This window comes from Ranitomeya imitator, chromosome 6 (genome assembly GCF_032444005.1).
Source record: "Ranitomeya imitator isolate aRanImi1 chromosome 6, aRanImi1.pri, whole genome shotgun sequence".
Lineage (NCBI taxonomy): Eukaryota > Metazoa > Chordata > Amphibia > Anura > Dendrobatidae > Ranitomeya > Ranitomeya imitator.
In genome coordinates, this window is record NC_091287.1 from 244,018,203 (window position 1) to 244,035,478 (window position 17,276).

General features: G+C 46.3%; 1 protein-coding gene across 6 annotated transcripts in view; it reads left to right on the forward strand.

Annotated features, from left to right (window-relative positions):
- Positions 1 to 17,276, forward strand: part of LOC138642407 (uncharacterized) — a 231,528-nt gene that overhangs the window by 134,666 nt on the left and 79,586 nt on the right. For all 6 annotated transcript variants that reach the window (XM_069730531.1, XM_069730534.1, XM_069730535.1 and 3 more), the window contains 2 exons: positions 2,620 to 2,664; positions 10,322 to 10,369. In XM_069730531.1, coding sequence (XP_069586632.1) covers positions 2,620 to 2,664; positions 10,322 to 10,369 — 93 coding nt within the window. The remainder of the gene's footprint in view (positions 1 to 2,619; positions 2,665 to 10,321; positions 10,370 to 17,276) is intronic.

The window sequence follows — 17,276 nt, forward strand, 5'->3', positions numbered from 1 at the left end:
CCCAATGATATGCGAGAGAGAACACGATTTTTGGTTGCTTACCATAAAATCTGTTTCTCGGAGCCTTCATTGGGGGGGGGGGGGGGGGGGATACAGCACCTTCCCAATGTTTCTCAGTTTGTTTTTCTATGTTCTATGACTGTTCTCACATTTATAGTTCTCATGTTTGTGGTTATGTTTCAACCTTGTTGTTTTTCTCCTCCTGCTTTCTCACTAACTGAAGTACATAATGCCAGTCGGTGGGGTGTACACTGCAGAGGAGGAGCTAACTTTTTTTTTGTGCATAGTGTCAGCCTCCTAGTGGCAGCAGCATACACCCATGGTTACTATGTCCCCCAATGAAGGCTCCGAGAAACAGATTTTACGGTAAGCAACCAAAAATCCCGTTTTCATCCTACTCGAGTCTACATGAAACTGGCAGTTGTGCATAAATATTAAAGTGCAGTAGTAAAGGGCAAATTTGCTGTTTTGTACAAAAGGAGGATGATAAAGGGAGTACAAACAATGTTACATAAGAGAGTACATAGTAAGAGGTACTGTACCTTTTAAGAATAGCATCTGGGGGACCCACCACACCCGACACGTGTTTCGCAATGAAATGCTTTATCCAGGGTACAGGCATCGCCAGGCAGGCACATAGATCACCGGGTGGGACTCATAGATCACCAGGGGGACACAGATCACCAGGGAGTGGCATGAAGATCACGGGCACAGGGATCACAGAGGGGCACATAGCTGGAGGGGACAGATCATATAGGGCACATTAGAACACATGGGAGCACAAATATCACAGGGAGTACATAGGGGATCACGGGGTGCTAAGCTGGGAGCCACAGAGATCAGGGGATGCACATAGCTGGGGGCACAGATCACACGGGGGCATTTAGCTGGAGGGCACAAATCACGGGGGGCATATAGCTGGGGGAGCAGAGACATCACATGGGGAGCAGATCACCTGGGGGTGGCACAAAGATCACAGGGGGGAACAGAGATCACAGGGGGGCACATAGCTGGGGGTAACAGAAATCACAAGGGGCACGTAGCTGGGGGCAGGGGATACATAGCTATGGGGCACAGATCACAGAGGGGCACATAACTGGGGCCACAGAGATCACGGGGCACAGAGATCAATGGGGGCGGGGGGTCAAAGCTGGGAGACACAGATAACAGGGATCCATATAGTTGGGGGGCACAGATCATATTGGGGCACATAACTGGGGGAGGGCACAGGGATCACAGAGGGGGCACATAGGTGAGGGGCCTATATCACCAGCACAAAGGTACAGAGCTGCGGACCAGAAATCACAACTCACCAGCAGACAGGCACAGAGCTGCCCACACAGAGATCGCTCTGGACTCTCTGGCAGCAGCTCCTCTTCTGGGACAGGAGTGCATTGGACTGGACACTAACCCCACCCCACCCCTATGACATTATCAATAATGTGCAGGCAGCGTTCTGTAATGAATGCTGCATACCGTGCACTTGGGGGTTAAAGGGCCAGCAGCTGGCAAGATACGGCTGACGCCCGAGCATTGTGGACTACGGGGACCTGCCCGCGAGCCGCATGAAAAGTCACCGCAGGACGGAGGTTTCCCCACCCCTGGTTTACGTAGACCTAGTGTCTTGTCTATCCTGATGACTGTTCCTTGCACTGCAGCTTGGTGCCATGAGCCCCGCAGTCCCTTTATTCTGATTAGCGGGGTTTGGACCCTGCCTGTTTAAAGATAGGTCATGAGTGCTTAAATCCCAAATAGCCTTTTAGTCGTATTTTTCGGACTATAAGATGCACAGGTTTTTTCGGACTATAAGATGCACAGGATCATAAGACGCACCCTAAATTTTGGGGTGGAAAATAGCAGAAAACAAGATTTTTATAAGATAGGGGTCAGTCTTATTGTCTGAATTTAAGGTATCTTACATGAGAGCCGACGGTGGTACAGCAGGGTCACAGAAGGCAAGGTCCCTTCCCCAGGAAGACGACCGCAGCCCGGTGTCCACGGTGAGCAGAGTGCATCACCGGTTCCCCTATGGCAGGGGTCCCCAACTCCAGTCCTCAAGGCCCACCAACAGGTCATGTTTTCAGGATTTCCTTAGTCTTGCCCAGGTAATAATTGCATCACCTATGCAATGCAAAGGAAATCCTGAAAACATGACCTGTTGGTGGGCCTTGAAGACTGGAGTTGGGGACCCCTGCCCTATGGCCATCTTCCTGAAGCCGTGGGTTGCCAGATGTTTCAGGAAAATGGCCGCCGGAGGCTGTGCGTGTACAGATTGAAATCTCGGCAGCCATTTTCCTGAAGCTGCATGGACATCTGGCCAAGGTGCCGCCACATTTCTGCCGCCGGCATCCTGAAAAAGGGACCTTGCTCAGGTGCATTCCGCACCGCCCACTGCCGCAGCATCGCCACAACTTTGCCGGTAAGCCTGCGTTTGCACTATAAGACGCACCCCTCATTTTCTTCCCAAATTTTGTTAAGAAAAAATGCTTCTTATAGTCTGAAAAAGACACGGTATTCTTCTGTTCAGTGTACACTAAATGTAGGAAAAGTGCTTTCATTATGAAATGTGTTATCACAATAACTGTGGTGACTAATTTTTTGCCTTTTGTTCTTTTTAAGTTCAATCAATAATGGGCATGAATCCTGCAGGGAATGTTCGACCAGGTATGCAAATTTTTATTTTACATTTTCCTTTAGTTTAAAGAATGGTTCTGTGAATTCTGCATCTTCAGACTTGCTGATATCCTTGTAAGCTTCAAATTCTGCATTTCAATAATTGCCATATTCTTAAGTGGCAGGAACGCAATGTCCAGCCAAGATTTGACATGTGGCAATAAAGGCTTCCATAAAAGGTACTGCGCCCGCAAGTGATGTCACTTGTCTCTGCGCTCCAGGTGTGACGACACAGTAATTTTTATCTTAACCATTAATTAGTCTATTTTCAGTAAGCTGGGAGGAATAGACTGTTATCTATATGATGACTTTTGAATTTGTGCTTCTTATTTGTTGGTCAAGAGTCTGAATTGTTGACTCTTCTTGTAGGTTAAATTGGTATTTGTAAATTGGCGAATGGTTATTTACCTCTATCAGCTCCGACCATTTATTGTACTGTTAACTTGGCGAAACAATGATGCAGTGTCACTAAGAAATGATATTTGCTATTATTTTTATTACACATTATGCCAGGCCATGCAGTTTGTTGAATTACACAACAGAGGAGGAAAAGCTATGTACATAAATTAAATAATCAAACAAAGTGAGTTCATCTCATCACCCCTTCCCCTTTACCTGTGAATGATGGCTTGTGTAACGCAGCCTTCTACTATGAATATTTGCGGTCCATGTGGCAGGAGCCATCTTCTAGCTCTGCCTTTTACTTAGAAATCCCTTGATGAATCTCTTAGCTAATCCAGAAAGGGTTAACGAGTTGGGATGGGGTACTCTGCAGAAAGTAAGTGACTAAATAAATGATTTATTTCACTTAATACGCTACAACGTATCCCCTAGGGGGTGCCAAACTCCGCTGTCAGGAAGGGAAACAGAGGAAAAGATCCTCCATTACATAATTTGTGTGATTTGATCAATCACTTGCTATTTTCTGGCATCAGATAATTCATGACACTTGTATATTCTACTCGCCTAATTGTGGTATTATGTTGTTAATTTTGAATGAATACAAATAAGTTAGGCCTCTTTCACGCTTTCGTTTTTTACAATCAGTCACAATCCATCAAAATGTTGAAAAGACTGATTCTGTGCTGATTGTCAAAAACGGATGCACAGGATCCGTTTTTCTGACGGATCCGTCGAAGCAGGTGCTGCCTAAATTTAAAGGTACAAAATGAGAGAGAGATCCAGTGCACGACGAATGAAACGGAAGGCCATCCGTCACAATCCATCACTAATACAAGTCTATGAGAAAAAAAAATGGATCCAGCAGAAGCATTTGCTGGATCTGTTTTTTTCACAAAACAATGGATTTGGACGGGAACAAACAGACAGAAGTGTGAAAGAGGCCTTACCGGTAATTTTTATAGGGGTTTTCTTTTTGGCAGTCTAACAGACCTCTTGTCAGTGTAACAGTGACAAGTCTAATACCCAGCAACACGCAAGTATTGCATGGCATTAGACTAGCAATCATACAAATTAAACTCAAATTTCCTTGGACCAAGTATATTAAAAAAAGTAGACTCATAGAATGTTAGTGTTGGAAGGGACCTCCAGGGTTATAGTGTTCAACCACCTGCTTAATGCAGGATTCACAAGAATAGGGGTGGGGAATCTTTTTTTTTTCTGCCAAGGACCATTTGGATATTTATTCCACCCTTCGAGGGCCGTACAAACTCCGCCGACAAAGTACATCCTGCGTGTGTGTGCTAACAGAGAAAGAAGAAATTAATGAGCTGGTTGTAATCAAAATACACCTCCCTGCCCAAGAATGAGGGCCCTGAGAATGTGCTCAGGGGCCTGATAAAAGGTCATCGAGTGCAGTAAATGACCCTGGGGCCTGAGGTTCCCCACCCCTGCGCTAAACCATCTCTGACAGATGACTGTCAGCCTCTGCTTAAAGACTTCCATTGAAGGAGAAAACACCACCTCTTATGGCAGCCTGTTCCACTCATTGATCACCCTCACTGTCAAAAACTTTTTTACGTTGCTTCTCGTGTTTCCATGTGCAAATGAGAATAAGGATGATCCCTCTACACTGTGATATTCCTTCAGATATATGTAGACGGCTATTAAGTGTCCTCTTCACCATTTTTGCACGCTAAACATTCCCAGATCCTTTAACCGTTCCTCGTTTCACATAGGTTGGAGTCCGCTCACCATCCGGGTAGCGCTTCTCTGAACTTGCTCCAGTTTTTTTGTTTTTTTTTTTAATGTGGTGCCCAGAACCGGACACAGTATTCAAGATGAGGTCTGTTGCGTCACACTGTTGACTTATTTGAAGTCTGTTAGCTATCATTATACACAAGCCTTTTTCACACGTGTCGTTTCTTCGTTCTAATCCTCTCATTCTGTAGATGTAATTCTTGGTTTTCTTACTCAGAGGTAGAATCTTGCATCTCTCCCTGCTAAATACCATTCTATTAGTCACTGCTCTTTGTTCAATCTTATGTAGAGCCTTTTGAATCCTTTCTTTGTCTTCTCTAGTGTTCGCTATCCCTCCTAGCTTTGCAACCTCTGAAACATTTATTAGTTTACCTTCAGTTCCCTTATCTAGATCATTTATAAAAATGTTGAACAACACTGGCCAGCACAGAGCCTTGTGGTACCTCTCTTGAAACACTTCAATTGAATGTTCTACCATTTATTACCACTCTGAGTACAATAACTGAGCCAATTATGAATCCACCTATCTGTAGCCTTTTCAATCCCATACTTCGTCATTTTTTGAATAAGGATTGTATAAAATACTTAATGAAATGCTTTGCTGAAGTCGAGATATACTATATCTACCGCATGTCCCTGATCCACCCAGTCAGTGATTCCATCATATAAGGAAATTTAATTTCTCTGGCATAACTAGTTTGCTACAAACCCATGCTGGCTCTGGTTAATTACTGTATTCTTATCCAAGTACTTACATACATGGGGTTTACTAATTTGTTCAAAGATCTTTCCTGGTATAGAAGTAAGACTCACTGGCCAGTAATTGCCTGGCTCCGTCTTTTCTTTTTTGAAGATATGTACAACATTTGCCCTTCTCCAATCTTGTGCCAGTTCTCCAGGACGTTTCAAAGATTTTGTCTAGTGGTTCTGCAATATTCTGTATCTCTTTCAGTACAATACAGTGTATCGTCCTCCTGGCCCCTCTCATCAGTTACTGGATCACTTTGCCACCTGGCTTCCACACTTTCTTTTCTGTGACACCCCCACCCTGATCATGGGTGATTTCAGCATCCCCATTTCTCCCCTCTCCCAATCTGCTTCTCACCTTTTATCTCTGACCTCCTCTTTCGGCCTCTCGCAGCATACTAACTCTCCAACGCATGAAGATGGAAACTCCCTCGACTTGGTCTTCTCTCGGCTTTGCTCAGTGGATGATTTCACAAACTCCCCTCTCCCGCTCTCTGACCACAACCTTCTTTCATTCTCTATCAAGAACTGCCATCCCGCTCAGGTGTCCCCCACTTTCCACACTTATAGAAACATACAGGCCATTAACACCCAGAAACTTATGAAGAACTTGCAGTCCTCATTGGCCCTAATCTCCTCCATCTCATGTCCTGATTCTGCTCTGAAGCATTACAATGAAACCCTGCAAAGTGCCCTGGATAAATCTGCACCTCCTATACATAGAACAACTCGGCACAGACGGCGACAACCGTGGCACACGCTGTAAACACGTTTCCTGCAGTGGTGCTCCAGATGCGCCGAACATCTGTGGAGAAAATCTAATCTACCCGAAGATTTCATCCATTATAAGTTCATGCTAAAAACATACAACTCTGCCCTTCACCTCTCCAAACAAACCTATTTCAACACCCTCATCACCTTGCTGTCCCAATAACCCTAAACGTCTCTTTGACACTTTCTAGTCCCTACTCAACCCAAGAGTAACTACAAAACCATAGAAGCAACAGTCAAAAGGACCCATAAAATCACAAACTTTATTAAACTTTATTAAACATTACAAACATCAGGTGAATGTCATAGGGTGAATGATAAAATGTGCCCAAAACGAGGCAAAGACAAGCATAAGGGACTAGAACATCAACCTACCCCCGCAGCACCACACGCCCATTCATAGTGAGAACGTATGGTCAGAATCACAATAGCGGTATAAGTATACCCTCACTAATAATAGCAGCACATGGCTACAAGTATCATACCTGTGTGATGCAGGAGCAGGGAGCCGCCAGTCCTATCCCCGACACGCGTTTCGGAGTTGAAACAACTCCTTCCTCAGGGGGCATACAAGAATGTGACATACGTCCGACATTTATATCACTTGTGCAGTGCCCATACGCCGCTCGCCACATCCGGCATGTCCCACATCCGCCGGCATCCAGAACACGTGGGGCCCCACGTGACCGGAAACCAGCAGGAGCAGAAAGCCGGAGCTATGCCGCAGTGAACGGTGCGCACGCGCACAGTAACCAGGATCGAATGGTGGCCATTTTAAAACAGGGCAAAACAATGGGCAAACACATAAATGGAGAGTGCCGGTATATACGGCATTGTCCCTCTCCACATGCATCGCAGCACCACTGCACAACATGGTGGGTAAACGTAAACATACCGGCCAGAACCCAAGAGTGCAGGCCCCAACCACGGATCTCCGTTCTGACGATCTGGCCAATTACTTCAAAGAAAAAATTGACCACATTCTACAGGAAATCATCTCCCAATCCCTTCATACAATGCTCTATACTCCCTCCCCCACTTCATCTAGTTCACTCTCTGACTCTAAACCAGTTACAGAAGAAGTAATCAGGCTCCTTGCATCTTCTCGCCCAGCCACTTGCACCAGTGACTCCATTCCGTCACATCTCCTCCAGTCCCTTTCCCCGGCTGTCACCTCTCACCTAACAAAAATATTCAACCTTTCTCTCACTTCCGGTATTTTTCCCTCCTCATTTAAGCATGCCATCATACATTACTTTAAAAAAAAAAAAAACATCCCTCGATCAAAACTGTGCCGCTAATTATAGACCTGTCTCTAATCTTCTCTTCATCTCTAAACTCCTCGAACGCCTGGTCCACTCCCGCTATCTCTCAGATAACTCTCTTCACGACCCTCTTCAATCTGGTTTCCGCTCTTTACACTCTACTGAAACTGCCCTCACTAAAGTCTCTAATGACCTGCTAACAGCTAAATCTAATGGTCACTACTCCATGCTAATTCTCTTGGATCTCTCCGCAGCATTCGACACTGTGGATCATCAGCTCCTCCTCACTATGCTCCGCTCCTTCGGCCTCAAGGACACCGTTCTCTCCTGGTTCTCCTCCTATCTCTCTAACCACTCCTTCACTGTATCTTTTGCTGGTTCCTCCTCCTCCTCACCTTCCCCTTACTGTTGGGGTTCCTCAAGGATCAGACCTAGGCCCCCTCCTCTTCTCTTTGTATACTGCCCCTATTGGACAAACCATCAGTAGATTTGGTTTCCAGTACCATCTCTATGCTGATGACACCCAATTATACACTTCTTCTCCTGTTATCACGCCGGCCTTTTTAGAAAACACCAGTGATTGTCTTACCGCTGTCTCTAACATCATGTCCTCCCTCTATCTGAAACTGAACCTGTCAAAAACTGAACTCCTCATGTTTTCTCCCTCTACTAACCTACCTTTGCCTGACATTGCCATCTCCGTGTGCGGTTCCACTATTACTCCAAAGCAACATGCCCGCTGCCTTGGGGTCACACTTGATTCCGAGCTTTCATTCACCCCCCACATCCGATCACTGGCTCGCTCTTCTTATCTGCATCTCAAAAACATTTCTAGAATTCGCCCTTTTCTTACTTTCGACTCTGCAAAAACTCTTACTGTTTCACTTATCCATTCTCGTCTGGGCTATTATAACTCTCTACTAATCGGCCTCCCTCTTACCAAACTCTCCCCGCTCCAATCTATCCTGAATGCTGCTGCCAGGGTCATATTCCTCACCAACCGATGCCTCTACCTTATGCCAGTCATTACACTGGCTACCCATCCACTCCAGAATACAGTACAAAACTACTACCCTCATCTACAAAGCACTCCATGGCTCAGCACCACCCTACATCTCCTCTCTGGTCTCAGTCTACCACCCTACCCGTGCCCGCCGCTCCGCTAATGACCTCAGGTTAGCATCCTCAATAATCAGAACCTCCCACTCCCGTCTCCAAGACGTGCTGCGCCGATTCTTTGGAATGCACTTCCCAGGTTAGTACGATTAATCCCCAATCCCCACAGTTTTAAGCGTGCCCTAAAAACTCATTTGTTCAGATTGTCCTACCGCCTCAACGCATTAACCGAACTATCCCTGTGTGGCCCATTCAAAAAAAAAAAAAACAACTTAAACCATAATCAGGTTCCTCGCATAATGTTCTTATACACTTTATACAGTTAATAGCCTCTGTGTCTGTACTGTTACATACTTAGGCTGTTAACTGGTTCATGCAGCTTTACATGAACACCCGAGCCTTACATTATGGCTGGTCCGAATAACTAAAGCAATTGTTACCATCCACCTCTCGTGTCTCCCCTTTTCCTCATAGTTTGTAAGCTTGCGAGCAGGGCCCTCACTCCTCTTGGTATCTATTTTGAACTATGATTTCTGTTATGCTGTAATGTCTATTGTCTGTACAAGTCCCCTCTATAATTTGTAAAGCACTGCGGAATATGTTGGCGCTATATAAATAAAATTATTATTATAATACAATTTATAAAAAGATACAAGGCAAAGTACAAAAAAATAACTGAAATCTATTTTGTAACTATAAATACTGTTTTTATGTGAAAACCATGTAAGAAATTTTTTTTTAAAAGTACACGTGATTGGTATTGCAGTGTCTAGGACAACCTGAGCTACAACACTTTCTCATGTAATCTGTATGGTCAAAAACAAAAACTACATGTCAAAAATTTAGCTTTTTCGATGTGTGGTAGCAAAAATAAAAATATTTGTTAAAACATAGAAAGCCTTTGTGAATGTGGTAGTACTATATTCATACTCGCCAGAAGAATACATTTCTTATTGCTTTTGTTGCACAGTGACCTGCATAAAATATTGCCAAAAAAGTTATTTAATTCCTGTTTTAACTGTTCATTTTGTCTCCCAATGTTCCGAATAAAGACATATAAAAAAAAAAGTTATGTACCCTCAAATGGTACTGCTAAAAACTTCATCTCATCCATGAAAACAAACCTCTACTCAGATGGCATTCAAAGATTTCAATGTTACTAGTAGCTGCACGATTCTGGATAAATGACATGGCTCCAATAGAATCCATACTTCAAAAGCCAAATAGCCCCATTCTGAGCCCTACAGTGTGTCCAATCTACAGTTAGCATAAACATGTATGGCATTACTGCAGAGGGTAGAAGCCTGGGATTGTCCAGGACCTAATGATTAATGACTCATCTGCTGAATAGGTGATTAATATGACTCGGAGAGGGTTCCATACCCTTTACACCCACCCAAATTTAACATACTGGATACTAATTATTGGCTACTGAAATGGCATGTTTGCAATTTTTACTTTGTAATAGCCACTATTCACTAATTTCTGGAAAATACCAGTGGGGTCAAAATATTGTTACACCTGTAGATGAATTCTCTGATTGTAACTTGTAAAATGAGGTTAATGTTTGATTTTGCTCTTTTTCTTAGGCGCTGTAACAATGACACCCAACATAAGGAAACCCTTCATCCCAAATGGTAAATGATTTCTCTTTTGAGCCTTGCCATGTGCCCTAACTGTGGTGTATGACCAGAGAAATGATGTAATATCTTACAGAATACTTTTTTCTTATTATCCATGGTACAAATTATTCAATTTGAACTTAACCCCTTTCTGACATCAGACGTACTTGATTTTTTGCAGTGCATGATCACCAAGTCTCACTGTCAGTGCAGCCCTGACAGCTTATATGGCATGCAGATGTTGCTTCATCTGCATGCCATAGAAGCGATCAGCCTGCAAAAAATTATTGTCCCATAATAAAGTTAAAAAAAAAGTCAGAAAAAAGTTATAAAAATATATCTATATTTTTAAATACTTTTAAAAATATTAAAAAAATCAAACATGATTAAATAAATATTTATTCTATCTCTATATAAATATTTTAATGGAAAAAAAATCTAAACCATAAAAGTACACATTTTTTTTGTATCGTCTTGACATATAAAACTATACCACTAGTTAACCCCTATTAGTGAACGCTATAAAAAAAGGCAATAAACAAGGCTGTATCATACTGCCGAACAAAGTGGAATAACACGCGATCAAAAAGACTAATCTAAATAAACATGGTACCGCTGAAACGGTCAATTTGTCCCACAAAAAACAAGCCCCCATACAGCTCCATCAGCGGAAAAATAAAAAAGTTTTACAGCTCTTAGAATAAAGGGATGCAAAAATAATAATTTTTTATATAAAACAGTTTGTTATACAAAAGCGCCAACTGCCCCTCCGCCCCCCGCCCCCCCCCCCCCAAAAAAAAGATTAACCCCTTCCCGACCTTTGACGCATACGCTGCGTCATGAAAGTCGGTGCCATTCCGACCCATGACGCAGCATATGCGTCATGGAAAGATCGCGTCCCTGCAGGCCGGGTGAAAGGGTTAACTCCCATTTCACCCGATCTGCAGGGACAGGGGGAGTGGTAGTTTAGCCCAGGGGGGGTGGCTTCACCCCCTCGTGGCTACGATCGCTCTGATTGGCTGTTGAAAGTGAAACTGCCAATCAGAGCGATTTGTAATATTTCACCTAAACAACTGGTGAAATATTACAATCCAGCCATGGCCGATGCTGCAATATCATCGGCCATGGCTGGAAACACTTATGTGCACCCACCCCACCCCTCCGATCGCCCCCCCAGCCCCCGATCTGTGGTCCGCTCCCCTCCGTCCTGTGCTCCGCTCCCCCGTCCTCCTGTCCGCACCCCCGCGCTCCAATCAAACCCCCCCGCACTCCGATCCCCCCCGCACACAGCGACCCCCCCCCGTGCTCCGATCCACCCCCCCCCGCACAGCGATCCCTCACCCCGTGCTCCAATCCTCCCCCGTGCTCCAATCCTCCCTCCCGTGCTCCAATCCTCCCTCCCGTGCTCCGATCCTCCCTCCCCATGCTCCGATCCACCCCCCCGTGCTCCGACGCCCCCCCCCCCCCCCCCCCCCCCCCCCGTGCCCTGATCTCCCCCCCCTTATACTTACCTAGCCGCCCGAGGTCCGTCCGTCTTCTTTCCTGGGCGCCGCCATCTTCCAAAATGGCGGGCGCATGTGCAGTGCGCCCGCCGAATCTGCTGGCCGGCAGATTCGTTCCAGAGTGAATCTTGATCACTGAGATAGGTTATATCTCAGTGATCAAAATAAAAAAAATAGTAAATGACCCCCCCCTTTGTCACCCCCATAGATAGGGACAATAAAAAAAATAAAGAATTTTTTTTTTTTTTCACTAAGGTTGGGGTTAGGGTTAGGGCTAGGGTTAGGGTTTCGGTATGTGCACACGTATTCTGGTCCTATGCGGATTTTTCCGCAGCGGATTTGAAAAATCCAGTGCTAAACCGCTGCCGATTTATCGTGGATTTACCGCGGTTTTTCTGCGCATTTCACTGCGGTTTTACAACTGCGATTTTCTATTGGAGCAGTTGTAAAACCGCTGCGGAATCCGCAGAAAGAAGTGACATGCTGCGGAATGTAAACCGCTGCGTTTCCGTGCAGTTTTTCCGCAGCATGTGTACAGCGATTTTTGGTTCCCATAGGTTCACATTGAACTGTAAACTCATGGGAAACTGCTGCGGATCCGCAGCATTTTCTGCAGCGTGTGCACATACCTTTAGAATTAGGCTATGTGCACACGGTGCGGATTTGGCTGAGGATCCGCAGCAGTGTTCCATCAGGTTTACAGTACCATGTAAACATATGGAAAACCAAATCCGCTGTGCCCATGGTGCAGAAAATACCGCGCGGGAACGCTGCGTTGTATTTTCCGCAGCATGCCAATTCTTTGTGCGGATTCTGCAGCGTTTTACACCTGTTCCTCAATAGGAATCCACAGGTGAAATCCGCACAAAAAACACTGGAAATCCACGGTAAATCCACAGGTAAAACGCAGTGCCTTTTACCCGCGGATTTTTCAAAAATGGTGCTGAAAAATCTCATACGAATCCGCAACGTTGGCACATAGCCTTAGGGTTGGGTTGGAATTACGGTTGTGGTTAGGGGTGTGTTGGGGTTAGGGTTGTGGTTAGGGGTGTGTTGGGGTTAGGGTTGTGATTAGGGTTACGGCTACAGTTGGGATAAGGGTTAGGGGTGTGTTGGAGGTAGAATTGAGGGGTTTCCACTGTTTAGGCACTTCAGGGGGTCTCCAAACGCAACATGGCGCCACCATTGATTCCAGCCAATCTTGTATTCAAAAATTCAAATGGTGCTCCCTCACTTCCGAACCCCGACGTGTGCCCAAACAGTGGTTTACCCCCACATATGGGGTACCAGCATACTCAGGACAAACTGCGCAACAATTACTGGGGTCCAATTTCTCCTGTTACCCTTGAGAAAATAAAAAATTGCTTGCTAAAACATCATTTTTGAGGAAAGAAAAATGATTTTTTATTTTCACGGCTCTGCGTTGTAAACGTCTGTGAAGCACTTGGGGGTTCAAAGTGCTCACCACATATCTAGATAAGTTCCTTGGGGGGTCTAGTTTCCAAAATGGGGTCACTTGTGGGGGGTTTCTACTGTTTAGGCACACCAGGGGCTCTGCAAACGCAACGTGACGCCCGCAGACCATTCCATCAAAGTCTGCATTTCAAAAGTCACTACTTCCCTTCTGAGCCCCCACGTGTGCCCAAACAGTGGTTTACCCCCACACATGGGGCATCAGCGTACTCAGGAGAAACTGGACAACAACTTTTGTGGTCCAATTTCTCCTGTAACCCTTGGGAAAATAAAAAATTCTTGGCTAAAAAATTATTTTTGAGGAAAGAAAACGTATTTATTATTTTCACTGCTCTGTGTTATGAACTTCTGTGAAGCACTTGGGGGTTCAAAGTGCTCACCTCACATCTAGATAAGTTCCTTTCGGGGTCTAGTTTCCAAAATGGGGACACTTGTGGGGGGTTTCTACTGTTTAGCCACATCAGGGGCTCTGCAAACGCAACGTGACGCCCACAGAGCATTCCATCAAAGTCTGCATTTCAAAACGTCACTACTTCACTTCCGAGCCCCAGCATGTGCCTAAACAGTGGTTTACCCCCACATATGGGGTATCAGCGTACTCAGGAGAAACTGGACAACAACTTTTGGGGTCAAATTTCTCCTGTTACCCTTGGGAAAATATAAAATTGCGGGCTAAAATTCATTTTTGAGAAAATAATTTTTTTTTTAAATTTTCATGGCTCTGCGTTATAAACTTCTGTGAAGCACTTGAGGGTTCAAAGTGCTCACTACACATCTAGATTAGTTCCTTTGGGGGTCTAGTTTCCAAAATGGGGTAATTTGTGGGGGATCTCCAATGTTTAGGCACACAGGGGCTCTCCAAAGGCGACATGGTGTCCGCTAATGATTGGAGATAATTTTCCATTTAAAAAGCCAAATGGCGTGCCTTCCCTTCTGAGCCCTGCCGTGCGCCCAAACAGTGGTTTACCCCCACATATGGGGTATCTGCATACTCAGGACAAACTGGACAACAACATTTGTGGTCCAATTTCTCCTATTACCATTGGCAAAATAGGAAATTCCAGGCTAAAAATCATTTTTGAGAAAAGAAAAATTTTTTTTTGTTTTCATGGCTCTGCATTATAAACTTCTGTGAAGCACCTGGGGGTTTAAAGTGCTCAGTATGCATCTAGATAAGTTCCTTGGGGGGTCTAGTTTCCAAAATGGGGTCACTTGTGGGGGAGCTCCATTGCATAGGCACACAGGGGCTCTCCAAATGCGACATGGTGTCCGCTAACAATTGGAGCTAATTTTCCATTCAAAAAGTTAAAAGGCGCGCCTTCCCTTCCGAGCCCTGCTGTGTGCCCAAACAGTGGTTTACCCCCACATATGAGGTATCGGCGTACTCGGGAGAAATTGCTCAACAAATTTTAGGATCCATTTTATCCTGTTGTCCATGTGAAAATGAAAAAATTGAGGCTAAAAGAATTTTTTTGTGAAAAAAAAGTACTTTTTCATTTTTACGGATCAATTTGTGAAGCACCTGGGGGTTTAAAGGGCTCACTATGCATCTAGATAAGTTCCTTGGGGCGTCTAGTTTCCAAAATGGGGTCACTTGTGGGGGAGCTCCAATTTTTAGGCACACGGGGGCTCTCCAAATGTGACATGGTGTCCGCTAAAGAGTGCAGCCAATTTTTCATTCAAAAAGTCAAATGGCGCTCCTTCCCTTCCAAGCCCTGCCGTGCGCCCAAACAGTGGTTTACCCCCACATATGAGGTATCAGCGTACTCAGGACAAATTGGACAACAACTTACGTGGTTCAGTTTCTCCTTTTACCATTGGGAAAATAAAAAAATTGTTGCTGAAAAATCATTTTTGTGACTAAAAAGTTAAATGTTCATTTCTCTATCGCCTTTCATTGGGGGACACAGGAACCATGGGTGTATGCTGCTGCCACTAGGAGGCTGACACTATGCAAATAAAAAAGTTAGCTCCTCCTCTGCAGTATACACCCTACCGACAGGAAGTAGGATATTCAGTTTAGCTTAGTGTCAGTAGGAGGTGGACACGGGTCTTTCATTAGACCCTTATCTACCTCAATGTGCGTCGTTCCTTTTCAGGTTTTTCCGGAGGGATACAGGGTGATTAGTCACACCTGTAGTCCCACAAAGCGGACTATGAGTACGGCGTGTACTGCCACCCCGTATCCTCATAGATCCCTCACCAGGACCAAGATCCTAGCACACAAGCGTGCTCAGAAGTCCGGTCCTGGCTCCGTCCCCCACCCACTCGCCTTCCAGAGCCTGTCGGTTGGAGGAGACGAGGACGTCCATCACAGCTCCGTGGACGTCTCAATCCCCTCAGGTTAGTAACTGCGTGGGATGTTTAGGTGAGTATTTCCCCTAAATTTTCAGATCTTCCCCTTACTCTCGCAGTGTGGGGGAGTAGAAGTCCCTAAATGCGCGCTGCACTATCTTCTAGGGCGGCGCTGATCCTATTTTAAAAGGGATCCCTGGGGCACCAAGACGAGCAGTAGCTCTGCACTATTGGCTATCCCCTTCATCAGGGCCGCAGTGTCCTCCCCGCGGCCGCACTGCGCAGCGGCCGCAATGTCACCTTTCTGGCGGCGCCGGCACCGCTCTCCCCTGCGGCCGCCCTGCGGGCTTCGGCGGCGCGTTCCTCTTTCCGGCGGCGCCGGCCTCTAATTTAGGTCCCGGCTTCTGCCGGGGCCTACTTCGGCGTCGCGTCCCTCAGCTCCGCCTCACCCTGCGGCCCTGGCAGGTTGCCGCACTGCTCTGCGGCGCACTGTTCCGGGGCCGCAGTCTCTTTTCCAGCGGCGCCGGACTCTAATTTAGGTCCCGGCTTCCGCAGGGGCCTACTTCCGGTACCGCGCTCCTCCACTTCCGGTTTCTTCGGGCGGGCTTTCTCCCGCCCGACAAACTGCCCTGCAATCTCCGCCCACCGGCGCCATCTGGGCTGACTCCGCCCCTTCCTCCACGTCGCTGCTGAGCACAGGGCAGGAGATTTCACTCGTGCCCGCATTTTCTCCTGGGGGCACAGCACATCGTTGCAACAGAGGCCGCAGGGCAGCAGCTCCATCCTTATGTTCCACTGCTGTTCTTCAGGCCTGCAGAAAGTTCCGGACAAGAGTGCCCCAGATGTGTCTACCTGTTCTCCTAGGGGCTATCGTCCCAGAGGAGCATCTTCCAGGCCGTGCAGCCTTCCATCTGGACACTGCAGCGTCTGCCGTGAGTACCTCTGCACCGCAGTTTCACTCAATCCCCTGCCCCTCCCTGTTCCCTAATCTTCTGACATTTCCCTCAGGGGCCCGTTCGGTCTAATTTTAAGGGAGGTCGCTACCTTTTCCTGTGTCTTAGTGAAACACTTTCAGGGTTCGCCTTGTACCCACAAGCTCCCCTCAGACAGGCCTGCAGCAACCCACATTATGTTCAGCTCCGCCTCAGAGCGAAGTCGCCACCACAGGCTGGGTCTCCCCTCTGTCTCTATCAGTAGCGGATCTCACTCCGGTTTCTCAGACCCTTGTGTCCGTGCTCAATCAGTTGCCCCTGCAGACTTCCGTAGTAGCCAGCGGGTCGCAAGAAGCTCTGTCCGAGTCTTCCAATACAGGCCGCGTAAGATCCAGACGGGAACGCCGGTCTGAGTTCTCTTCTCGATCCATCTCACGGTCCTTCTCTGTGGTCGAGCTCCCCCTTATCCTTCCCCCCCCCCCCCCCCCCCCCCCGGAGTCAGGCGAGGCTTTCTCTGCCTTCAGAGGATAATTTGGGACCGGAGTCGAACCATATCTTAACATGAGAGATATGGTTCAAAGCCTCATTGGAGCGTCCAATCTGACCTGTGGCATCAAAGATTCCTCTACGGAACCCGCAGATCAGGCGGTTTCGTTTAGATGGTCTAAACTTCCTCCCAAGGGATTCGCTCCCCATCCTGAATCGAGGAGCTTCTGGCCA